This window comes from Chroicocephalus ridibundus, chromosome 3 (genome assembly GCF_963924245.1).
Source record: "Chroicocephalus ridibundus chromosome 3, bChrRid1.1, whole genome shotgun sequence".
Taxonomy (NCBI): Eukaryota; Metazoa; Chordata; class Aves; order Charadriiformes; family Laridae; genus Chroicocephalus; species Chroicocephalus ridibundus.
Genome location: NC_086286.1, coordinates 27,351,393 through 27,363,775, shown reverse-complemented (window position 1 = coordinate 27,363,775; position 12,383 = coordinate 27,351,393). Strand labels below are relative to the sequence as shown.

At 44.1% G+C, this 12,383-nt stretch overlaps 1 protein-coding gene across 1 annotated transcript; it reads left to right on the top strand.

Moving 5' to 3' along the window:
- Positions 1 to 2,175: 2,175 nt before the first annotated feature.
- Positions 2,176 to 10,393, top strand: LOC134512786 (corepressor interacting with RBPJ 1-like). The gene is made up of 7 exons (XM_063328519.1): positions 2,176 to 2,301; positions 2,704 to 2,775; positions 3,035 to 3,169; positions 7,254 to 7,306; positions 7,940 to 8,023; positions 8,259 to 8,351; positions 9,822 to 10,393. The coding sequence occupies exons 2-7, from the start codon at positions 2,706 to 2,708 to the stop codon at positions 9,870 to 9,872; spliced, it is 486 nt and encodes a 161-aa protein (XP_063184589.1). The 5' UTR covers positions 2,176 to 2,301; positions 2,704 to 2,705; the 3' UTR covers positions 9,873 to 10,393.
- Positions 10,394 to 12,383: the final 1,990 nt, after the last annotated feature.

The following is a 12,383-nucleotide window of genomic DNA, read 5'->3' as shown; positions in this document are numbered from 1 at the left end:
GCTTCACAGATATTTTGGTTTATTCTTGAGTATTGTAAAGCAGCTGCACATAGAAGTTCAGTAAATTCCAAGCTAGATCAGTGAAGATCCATGAGGTCTGAGGATCCATCAGAATCACAACAGGACATTATTTCTATTTGGGGTAGGTCTGGGTTCAGCTGAGGTTGGATTTCTTTCAGTTCAGGCCAGTAACAGAGGAATTGTTTTAGTATCCCATGATTACTTCATGCTTGAGAACATGGTATTTTAAAAACGGGAATGGAAAACTTGGCACGGTTAAGCCTAAAGTGTTGGAAATCAACTTGGGGAAAATGTTAGCATCTGAGTCCTATTCAGAGAGTTGAATTAGTTAGAAGAGACTTAGCTGAAAAGTAAAATTACTGAAAAAGAAAACTGGTAACGTTTTACCTCAAACCGCGATGCTTTGTGAGAGCTCAAACACACACTCAGTGCCACAGGGTGTCGCAGGGCTGTAAATATGGCCCGTAGGGTGAAGGTGATGGATGGCCTTAGCACTGTGCTGCTGCAAGCGGCAGGAGAACATCCTCCACACTGCAAGAGGGAGCGTGAAACGAGGTCCCAGGGCAGGACTCGAGCTCCCTTAGTTGATTTACAGCCAACTCCGTTTGACTCGCATCTGCCTGTGTGGAGACAAAGACATGCAGAAGGGCTGTGTCCACATACTGGTGGCTCAGCAACAGGATGGTGGGGAGAAGCTTGGGCTGGGGAGGTCTCCACTGCAGGAGCTACAGCTGGACATGGCTCTCCCAGGGCTGTTCCTTGGGAGCTGTGGGAAGTCAGTGCACTGGGCTACAGCCCATTAGGGCTAATTGCAGAGCTGAAATTCAATAAGGGCAAGTGTAGGGTGCTGCACCTGGGGAGGAATAACCCCATGCACCAGTACAGGTTGGGGGCTGACCTGCTGGAGAGCAGCTCAGCTGGAAGAGACCTGGGTGTCCTGGTGGACAACAGGATGACCATGAGGCAGCAATGTGCCCTTGTGGCCAAGAAGGCCAGTGGCATCCTGGGGTGCATCAAGAGTGTGGCCAGCAGGTCAAGGGAGGTCATCCTCCCCCTCTACTCTGCCCTGGTGAGGCTGCACCTGGAGTACTGTGTCCAGTTCTGGGCTCCCCGGTTCAAGAAGGACAGGGAACTGCTGGAGAGGGTGCAGCAAAGGGCTACCAAGATGATTAGGGGACTGGAACACCTCTCTTATGAAGAAAGGCTGCGGGATTTGGGTCTCTTCAGTCTGGAAAAAAGACGACTGAGGGGGGATCTTATCAACACTTAAAAATACTTAAGGGGTAGGTGTCAGGAGGATGGGGCCAGGCTCTTTTCAGTGGTGCCCGGGGACAGGACAAGAGGTAATGGGCACAAACTTGAGCACAGGAAGTTCCACCTGAACATGAGGAGGAACTTCTTTACTTTGAGGGTGTCAGAGCACTGGCACAGGCTGCCCAGAGAGGTGGGGGAGTCTCCGTCTCTGGAGACATTCAAAACCCGCCTGGATGCGTTCCTGTGCAACCTGCTCTAGGTGACCCTGCTCTGGCAGGGGGGTTGGACTAGATGATCTCCAGAGGTCCCTTCCAACCCTACCGTTCTGTGATTCTGTGGCAAGGAAGGGAGGGCGCCCTACGGATCCCGTGGCAGGAGCCGTTGATTTTCTGAGCGGGTACATGGAATAACCAACTTCTGTTTCGGTTGCAGCCCAGGTTCAGCAAAGGCTTCAAAACACCCGTTCGGGCTCGGGGTACGGGTCGGGTAGGAGTCCAGGTGTCTGCCCTCCCTCACAGAGGCGCCAGGCCCAGCCGGCCGCGCCGCTCAGGAGCCGCAGGCCCTTGGGGTGGCGAGGCGGCGGGCTGGCAGGGCCCTTCTGCCCGGCCCCGCGCTGTCAAGCTCGGCCCGGCGCCCACCCGACAGGCCCGGCAGCCGCGAGGCGCCGTGTGGCCCGCCCGTCCTCCGCCGCCGGCTCACGCGGGCAGGAAGCGACCAGCACTTCCGGGTCGGCCGCCCGGCAGCGGCGGGGCAGGGGCCGTCCCTCGGTAAGGCCGGGCGGCGGCGGGAGCGGCAGCGGCCGCCCCGCTCTCGGGGTGGGTCGGGCGGGGAGTGGGGTCCTGCCAGCCGCCGCGCCGGGCCCGGCCGCGGGGAGGGAGGTGGGAGCCGAGAGCCGCTCTTCCCCTAGGAAATGGCGGCGCGGCCTGTCCGCGCCTGTGTGCCGGCTAGTGGCCTGCCCGGCCGGCGGGGAGCCCCTCCCGGGCCGCGGGCTGCTGGCGGGACTGGTGCAGGGTGGCGAGCGGGCGGGTGAGTGCCGGTGCGGGGAGCGTAGGGCAGGTCGGGGCCCTCCCGGCGGCTGCAGGCCGCGGCCCTCCCGGCGGCTGCAGGCCGCGCCTGGCGGCTCCCTGTCGCCCACCGCCAGGCTGCGGTGTGGCTGCTGCGGCGGCAAAACCACCCCTGCGCCTGCACTAACCGCGTCTTCGTGGAAGATGACAGGAAAACAGGGGTTTGGCCTCAGATTCCAGGTGTAAGAGGATGAGAGCATAGACGCCCGCTTCCCGTTCGATGCAGTTTGATGGGAGTGGCGGTGGGGCTGCGCTCGCTGTTCTCCTCTGTCTGCACTGCGCTGCTCTTTTTTTTTTTTTTCTTTCTTCTTTCCCAAAGTATTTTGGAAATGATGTTATTGAACGTACTGTTGCCTCTCCCTAGATATGGATAACGTGAAGGATGAAAAAAGTAGGAAACTCAGCGCAACTTCACAAGAAGAGCTGAAGGTCCGAGGTAGGCATTGCTGATCTGTTTCAGTGTCTGTGGCACTGGGTGTATGTCAGTTACTTTATGACAGTTGCCATGTTTGACACGGATGTTGAGCATTGTCACTTGCTAATGGTAATAAACCATGTGATGCTGGAAGAGGAGGGGAAAAAAACCCCAACCCTGTCAAAATAGGGGTTCATTGTGCTTAAGTTCTGTGAAGAGTTGTTTTTGTAGACCATATTTGTCTAGCATGCTTATCACTTCTGCCTTGTGTTATCCTAAGGAAAAGAAAAACGGAAACGAAAACGCAGTAGAAGCAGATCATCATCTGTTTCATCCACGTCGTCTTCTAGCGCTACATCCACTTCTTCCTCCTCATCACGCTCATCATCAAGGTCGTCATCTTCAAGTAGCAGAGGTAAGCTACCTCCATCATACACATGATGTTTACCAGTTTTGATAGCACTCCCGGAATCATTTAAAGGTTATTTTAAATGTGACTAAACCAGCACAAAGGGACACTGTAGAATACCAGTACTGCATGTTCAGTGTTTCTCTCATAACCCTTTCCTATTGCTGTGTTAAGGTACCTCTTTACACACAGTATGCAAGTTCCTGTCTTAATTTAAATAACTTCAAAATAGAAATTGCCATTCAATATGCTGCATATATTTAAAATTCTGTGTTTTGAAAGCATAACGAATACAGAACTTTTTCTGCTTCACCTATCTATTTAGACCAGTGTTGGGGTTTTTGATGTAGTCTTGCTTTTGTCTTAAAGTTCCAAATATTTAACTTTGAAGACTCACGTGAAGTTTATTAATACTAATGACTGAGTTCAATGGGAACATATATGCAAGCATTACAGGATTAAGACACTCCATACTAAGCTGCTGCTTACTTAGAGGAGTTGAGGTAGTTTTCTAAAAAAGACACTGTCTGGGAGTAAGTGCAGATTTTTTGTATGGATATAACTTGTGACCTCAAGGGGAATGTATTGCGGATTATATCTAGACTGTTGCTTTGGTATTCTGTATGAAGATATTTGGTATCATTGCAAGTAAAATTACCAAATTGCCCTTCTATTTTTAATAGAATGCGTTAGGCTAAATACTGAAGTGTATTTTATCTTTTTATTACTATGATTGGGAAGAACTCTCGTATGAGCTAGAACCCTAGGAGAGTTCTGATGAAAACTCTCTAACTTCAGAGTTGGGTGAAGTTTCACTATCTGGTACAGGACCTCATGTTTGTGATTGTGTATCCCCCAGTTTAACAAAAACTTAGTTCTACTTCTCTTGAAGTGGGTTTATATCTGTATGGAAATATTACTTGTTCTCAGACTTCAGTGGCTTGATTCAATGTATCTAACATAAATATATTCTGAAAATGTTCAAATCTATGAACTTGTACATTTGGTTGGGGGGCTCTTCCTTTATTCTTGAATGAATTTTATCCCATGTGATCCACTGTTAACATTTCTAAAAAAAATGTGTCGGACACTAACTATGTGAACATCCTTGGTGTGCTTTCTGGTTTGTCTTTTGGAGGGGTGTCAAGAAACTCGTATCTGAGGGAAAAGTCATTCTGAATTAGGCCCGGGTTGTCAGTCTGCATGTTCAGAGATTTGTTAAAACTTTATAGCTCAAAATTCCCTAAGTTTTCCCATTTGTAGGGGAGAGGAAGATCTAGCAAAAATGTCATACAAGGGCATATTTAAACAACTCAATTTACTCAATCTAGAGAAGAAAAGATGTGAGGTAGTTGAGCTAAGACAGATATAAGTGTAGGTAGTGGCTTCTATGGAGAGGGAGTGAAAAATCTTCCTGTGACTTTCAGCAAGGAAAAATGACCTTAAATTGCAGCAGGAGGGTTTTGAATTAGATCTAGTAAAAATACATCCTAGCAGCAGAACAATGGAATAGCTAGCCTTACTGGCAGTTAAAGACCTGAAATGATGAAGATTGACCCGGTCTGGTGTGTCTGGTATAGCAGGATTGGAGTTAACATTCCTTGGGGATAGTAAAATGGAGATTCCTTCTGGCATTTTTTAGTCTGTGTTTCTCTTATTTAGCGAGTGCAGCTGTAACTTTGGCTGTTAGACACTGGGCAGTGGCTGGGAAAACCGAAAGGAGAGTGGGGGGAAACTGTCTTCTGCTCTCTGAGCTGTATCCCCCGCCTGCCTTCTCCAGCCTTGTTGGTAACATATGTTATGTGGACAATGAAGCTAACTTGAATGCAGAAAGGACACGCTTTGCTGTGGAAAAAGAGACATAGGGATGTAGAATCTGGGATTGCAGCTTGTCAGGTGGAGCTGGGAAGGGGGTTCCCCTCAGACAGGAGACAAGCAGGCAAATCAGTGCTTAAACTAGGGAGGTAGGGTGGCCGAGTATGGAAACAGACTGAGCCAGCGAGAAGGCCAGGTGTTGAGGGATGGCAACTCAGAAAGAGTGAAGAGGAGGAAAAGGTGGCCTGGCTTAGCCTAGGAAGTCAATAGATCAGTGCAGAAGTCTAGAGGAGTTCTTCTAGGGTTTGTGGTCATGAGAACCATGGCTAGGATGGTGGGAGATAAAAACTAAGTCTGGAGGAGATGTCGGCAAAGGGATAAAATGGGGCAAGTGTCTGTTCATGACAGCGTACTGATTTTCAGAGTCTGGAAGGACGTCCAGTGTTCTTGAATATACTCCTTTCCTGATGTTGGCAAAATTTGTAAAAGCCCTCTGGCCAGGTGCCCTGGGGGCACTTAGTCCAATTTGTTGTTACCAAGAGACTGGATGTTGTGATAGAATTACCATTTTCATCATTTATTCTGACATGCTTGTGCTGCATTTGTCATTAGGAGGCCAAAAGAAGATGGCTTGGGCAGCCTTACCTTAGACTTTTCTAACTCTTGAGTCTGGCTGTGCTCTAGTATGTTCCTATAATGTTATCTTTTATTTGGAATTTATTGTAAAGAAACTGTAGAGTTGATAGCTTGAAGGTAGTCTGTTAGAAGGCTAGTAAGATGTTTCACGGTCTATGTACGTTTATGGTCCCATAGTCAAAGCTGGTGCTTCAAAATCAACTTCCTCACATACCAGTTATCATGTCCCACTCTCAGGAAAGAGGGGCGGTAAGTGACTTCAGATTTGTAAATTCCCAATGGTGCGGACTAAGGTGAGATAAATCTCAGGGTCCATATAGAAGCATTTATTAGCTGCCCAAAATGGTTAGCATAGGTCTAACAAGTCCACGATAATTGGTTAGGTATATGACAAATTATGACGAATGGTGAGGTATGCATTGTGTTACTTAACAACGGGTATAGGACAACTTATGGCAAGCGGTACTTAAGGTCATACTTAAGGTCATTACTTAACAATTCTAACCAAGGGATAGAGAAAGGAAAAGGAAAAGACAGAGATAAAGAGATCGCTGGTCCTGGTTCCAGCATCTTTTTCAGGGAATCTTCCCAGGCATAATCTTCTTTCTTGGAAAAATCTTCCCAGGCACTGTCGTCTTTTGTTTCTTCTTTGTTCCCCCCTAGGGGCACTTATTTTCCCCTTTCATGTTCGCCGAATTAGCATGGTCCATCCCCCTTGCTGAGGACAGCCTCATCTCAGGTTTCTCCCTTCTCCCAGGTGACGTGTAGCATGATTTGGGTGGAGAGACAAGTGCCACAGTCATACATGTTTAGCACGATCTCTGTAATCTTCATTAGCATGTGCAGGGGTGTGCGCTTTCATATGCATTTCGTGGATAATGAAGCAAAGGTCACTTACCAGACACAATGGCCTTGAGAACTAGCAAGCTCACCACACAAGTGGCAGAACTGTCCTGTCTTCACAAGACAGGTCTCTCACACTTTCAGGCGCCAGAAGTGTTAGCCTTCTCAGTTCTTTGAAGGCCAGGCCTGCATTATTTATTTCCTTGCGAGTGTTTGAGGCATTACATTGAAGGCTTGGAGGGCCTTCTGCCTCTCGTCAGGGAATTTACAGTCTCTTACACCAGCCACAATGTTTTCTTTAAAATCTATGATTGGCCTATAGAACTTGTGAGTTTCTGCTTTATAAAATTTACTGAAAACCTTGAAGTTGGAAGGTGAGTTGAATAAGTAGGTAAAGGTTTTCATTTGCCTTGAACAGTGATAATATTTGCAGTGGTTTGTCAGCCCCAACTGTACTTTTTGTTGCCGCCTTTGCAAGTCAGGATCCCTGGCTATAAAACAGGTATTTGCAATCTGTTGAGCACAGCTGCAGAAAGAGAGAAATATTGTCTCTATTAATATAATATATTGGTATAAGTAATCACTGAGTAAATCGGGTATTTTCAGTTTCCACATTAGACCAGTAAGTGGCAGTAAGTTCATGTGGTGCTTTTCTCAGGATTAGTTTCAACCAGCACTAATATATATAGCTGGATTAAGCATTGTCTTCTTATATTTTGCATTTCTGTATGCCTTATCTGTAAAACCAAGTGCCTTTTTCAGAATGCTAAGCTTACAGGGTTTTGTTTTGTTTTAGATTCTCCTAAGTCTAAATCAAAGAAAAAGAAAAAAGAAAAACACAACAAAAAGGTAAACCTTTACTAGGAGAAGTAACTAGTTAACAAACAGAAAATAGTTCTTCGATAACTTTCAATGTCATGTAAGATGTAATGCTTTTGTCTATGGCTATGTAAATCTGACTTGCGCTTTTAGGGTTACAGCAGGTGAGCTGAAAGGTTGTCTTATACTTGACTATATACTAAAGGGGAAATAATTTAAAGGTTCCTTTTGCCAGTCGTTGCTGGTCCAGCTAGAATTTGGAGTAGTCTCTGAAGAAGAGACAAGTGGGGAATCTTGGTAAGTTTATAGAATTTCTGATAGAATAAACTATTCGTAGTCAGTGATAGAGAGTAGTAGATTCTTGCTGTTGTAATTTTTCTTTTTCGTTTTATTAGGACCTTCTGGCCAATGATTTTTATCTATTTGGGTTACATTAAAAGAGAGAGAATCAGGGATCAGACCATTTCTGTTCCTTAAGGTCTCAAGGGTTGCTAGCCCTGCTGCATTACTTTCTGTGTGCTTCAGATAGTGCCTGTTCAGCAGTGGTAAGGGCAAGCAGTAGTGGCTGTCTTGACTAGCCGGGGCGTTAAGAGCTACTTGTAGGTTTCCTTTTTTTGCCCTTGTGAGACTGTAAGCATAAGATTACATGTCTTATACTTGTAGAAAAGGAAAAAAGAGAACAAAATGAAGAAAAAGAAAGAAAAGAAGAAAAAGAGAGAGAAAACAGGACCTGTCCAGCTTTCCAAGGTATGCTTCTGTGAGTCTGAAGTCCCGCTATATTTCTCATCTAAACACTTAATCTGTCCTGTCATAAAAATGTTTATAACACCACCAGTTTTGTCATCAGCAAATAGAAACCTATCTCTGTTGTTTTGGATAATTAGGAAGTATAAAATATTATTGTCTGTAATTTTATTTAAGATTTGTAACATTACAAAATAAAGCAAGGCTTATGTCTTTCTAATGTGTGATCTCATTTTAGTTCTTTAAAAACAAAAAGAAGAATGAAAACTACAGCATGATAACTGGAAAGAAAATTAAGATGAAAATAAAGAAGACTAAGAAGGATAAAGAGGTATGAGTTAAAATAATCTATGTATCCCTAAGGGAAAATACTGTATCTTTTAATATTTTTTTTAATAGTAGTCTTTTGTAGGAGAATAGGTCTTACAGTTAGGAGTTGTAAATTGATTGCAGCTTTTAATGTGGCTATGATGCCATCTGAGAAATTTTAGTTCATTCTTTTGGCAGGTTTTGTGTTATTAGTGGTCTTGGAGTACTTGGGCATGAGTAGATAAACCAAAGGGTGCTTGTGCAGCTTCTTAGAATTTCAGTCCGTAATGTTTAGCTGATTCGTGGCTTTCTCTGTTGATTTAATTTGCACTGTTTTTAATTGTCCTCATCTTCTTCCAGTCTCTTGCGATCAATTGCGGTAATTGCTGCTTTACTGTGTTTCTCTAAAGCCATTATTTAGAGAGGAATTAAAAAAAGATGATAGTAGTATTAGGACCAATGCTCATGCATTCTCTCAAAGCAGTCAAATGTTTTTGCTGAGATACCCAGGAAAACAGATACCATGAACAGCATTTTGTGCTATTGCTATGGGTGTTTGGACTCAGCACTTAAATAATACGTTCACTCTTTTCAGCAGTTTCCACACCTTAGGGTGATCTGCAGAGGGCTTCTGCCACTAGGCAGTATGTGTTAAAAGTGTTACTTTGCTGAAATATCCAGTGTGGTAGATTCTGATTCAGCCATAACAGTTCATTCTATAGTTACCAAAGCAGATGGGAGCATTCGAAGTTAAATTTGATCAAAAATACATTCTCTTCCTTCTGTGCCACTGAAGCTTGTGTAAAATTATGTTGAATGCTTCTAGTCTTATCCTAGTAACCTGTGCGTTACGATATTTGATGTCAAATATTTGATGTTGGTCCTTTTTTGATTGGTGTCCATGGTCATGAACATGCCCAATTGAACAACATCCATTCTTCACAATATTTTAAGATTTAATGATCGTTTTATAAATTCTGATTTTAAAAACACCAGTTTTGACTGTTTGAGCTTACATAAGGTAAAGAAAGAACGTAAATTCATGGCTCCCTTTCTATTATGCTGCAAGCTGCTGCTTACACATAGAACCAAAATGGTACTTCCCAGAGCACAAGACTTGCTGTGTGTACAGTGCCTCAGACACCGGAGAATTGCATCTCTTCTGCTTTTCAGTTTCCTCCTGAGCAGGCTTTGAGCTACATGATGACAACCCAGTGGAGCCTCCACAGGGAGCCACTTAGAAAATGTATCATGAAATAGTGATAGTGACAGCTTGTCTCCTCTGGCATCTCTCCTGAGGACCCACTGCCTTGCACTTCCTCCAGGCACTCACACCTAACTAGTAGCTAGTCATATCCAGCTGTTTGAATGTGGTAGCGTTTGTTGTGCAGCATGCTGAGATGCGAAAGACCCACAGAAAGCAGGGTTATGCAGCCTTGGTCCACTGAGTAGAGGTCTGTTAAACCACTGCCTCTGCTTTTCTGCTCTACAGAGAGACCGGAACCGTGCAGAACTCCTTGAATTTCTGAACTCTGCCTTATAATGGGAAGAGTGTTAACCAAGGACTTGTAAATATACCAAGCCAACGATCATCATGCCTAGCAAAACACTAAAGGGAAACTCAGGGAAAAGGACGCCAAGTTTGACAAGACCAGACTCTCCTGCTGTGAAGACAATCGGGATGTCCTTTTTTAATGGCAAAACGAAGAGTAACTCATAACTTGTTAATGAAGATCCATGTCCTCCTTTTGAGATCCTAAGGTAATAGCCAGGCTGTGGTGTTTTAGAAGAGCTTAAGAGTGTGTTGTTGACAATGATAAGAACTGACACACCGAAGTCCAATAATGTAATTTCTATCCTAACTGCATGCAGAACGCACTCTTAATTTCAAATGTCTTAAAGTTTCTAGTAGTTTAAACAAAGCAGAGTATTTGTAAATGTCTATTTGAAAGATGAGGCGTTTCTATATGAATATTTTTTTCAGTAGTTGTTTTATTTGTCCTAAAGAGCAAGTTGACCTTTGTAAATAGAATGTGCTTTTACATAAATGACTTTTTGACAGTTCATTCATTAGTATATGATTTTCTTTCAAAGTTTAAGATATGATCTTTCTCTAGAAAATTTATTACTCTCTCTTACTAGAAGGTGTAACAGTAAAATACTCTAGAACAATAATGGAAGCGGAACGATTTTTATCCCAAAATAGAAGTGGAACGCATTTCTGGTTTTGTTCATTTATCTCGATCAGCCGTTGAAAGGCAGCTCACAATAGATAGTTTACCCCCCACATCTGGAGTTGCTGTCCCTAGACCTAAAAACTCTGGAGTTCTAGCCTGCCTTTCTGATCCCGTGAACTGTTTATCAAATCTTCCTCTGTCTGAAGTGCCACGACACATACCACATATCTTAGTCTAATGGAAAGGGAAAGAGCCATAGGAATGATGCCAAGGCAGGCAGTGACAGTGACCCTCCAGGTGTGTTGACACATCACTGTGAGATGAGACAGGTCTGGATATACAGCTGGCCCCAGCGTAACTTGAGCGTGCGTGTGTGTTAGCAGTGGTAGTTTGCTCAGCGCTTGCTTGCTTCCTTCCAGAGCTTTGGCTTCTGATTACCCAGCAGGTCCCTGCGTACGTAACCCTGATGTGGGAACTCCACTTGAATCCCCTGTGTAGCAAGTGCTCCTCGGGAACCACAGTTTAGGAATGCTTGAATAAAGGAGTCAAGGGTAGTTGACTTTGACAAGAATATCAGGTGTACAGTGGTCAGAGTGTGGGGAGTTCATTAAAGAGCAAAGAAATGGAAAACTCTTTGTGTCTGTGTCTGCCATGGTGTTCTGAGTAAATCTGAAGATTTGTACCATTGCACAAGGGATAATTTTAAAACTATTTTGATGTGTGAAACCTTCTGAAGATGCTAGAATCCGGTCTTTTCCCTAGGTTAATTTTTTGTGTGTGTGTATGAAACATTTTGCAATTGTTGCAGAGATTTAGCTCTTTAGAGACTAAAGCCGTGATCCAGAAGAGCAAGTCCTTACACCCTCATGGACATAAAACATGAAAACACGTAGGTAAAACTGGACTTTCTTTGACTTTTAACCTGGTGATGGAAGCTTTTTTTTTTTGGAAGCACTGTTCTGAAATGTCAGTAGGGGGAAAAACAAACCCCTCCTCCTTTGTTTCACGGGAATCATGCTTTGATTTACACTACTTTGGTATCTTCTGGCTAGAGGTGCCAAAGCATCTTGCCCAGATAACCAGCTTTTATCTCTGGACTTCTCTTAAGCAGGTTAATCCCAGACACACTCTAGAAGACACTAACATCCTTGCCATTCCCCAAGTTATACTTTATGTAAAGATAGCGTAATTTCCTGAAAATTTAGCTGGGGGGAAAAAAGTAGAAGTTTGGAAGATAGGAACGGGAAACCCAGAGATCTCATTTGTAAAGAGCTGCATTGGTTGGAAGGTTCAGACTTGATTGAAATAATCTGCTTTTTGCTGCCTTATTCAAGATAGGTCAAGATCATGAAAACTCCTTCACTGTTCCATGCCAGTATGGAAAAGGCAAAGGACTTTTATTAAGATGATATGGTCTGTTCTTCTTTTAGGGTTTTGGTAGTTGCCAACTCTGACTGTACAAAAATGAGTCAGACCACCAACACCACAACCTTTTTTGCTGTTTCAGGACAGAGGAAATTTTCCTCTTCGGTTTTGACATGCTGGATATGCTTTGGTGATGCTTTAAAGTACTTCTCTGTCAGCGTTTACTTCTTAAACTATCATTTCTTTTAGAAAGCCAAGCTGCTTAAGTTCTGTGGCAGTGATTAAGTTTTAGTCTCTCCTGCTCAGTTAGTTGTAAGTGCTGTCTGAAACTTCCCAGCAGCTGCCGCTTTTATAAGCCTCCTTTACTTTCCTACCCATCTCCATGTAGATTCTTAGGTTTCTGAAGAGGTTTGAGTTCATGTTGCATCCTTCCCTCCTCCATCTTTCTCCACAAGCACTGAGATCACGTGCATCTTCTTGGGACCGAGTATCTTTGAGACTGCCGTCTGGAG

What these genes read in the sequence shown, in the direction of transcription:
- LOC134512786 (XM_063328519.1), top strand. Translation starts at nt 2,706, where the DNA reads ATGGATAACGTGAAGGATGAAAAAAGTAGGAAACTCAGCGCAACTTCA. An exon ending in AGAAGAGCTGAAGGTCCGAG is followed by an intron (nt 2,776 to 3,034) that starts GTAGGCATTGCT and finishes TGTTATCCTAAG; the next exon opens with GAAAAGAAAAACGGAAACGA. An exon ending in GACCTGTCCAGCTTTCCAAG is followed by an intron (nt 8,024 to 8,258) that starts GTATGCTTCTGT and finishes ATCTCATTTTAG; the next exon opens with TTCTTTAAAAACAAAAAGAA.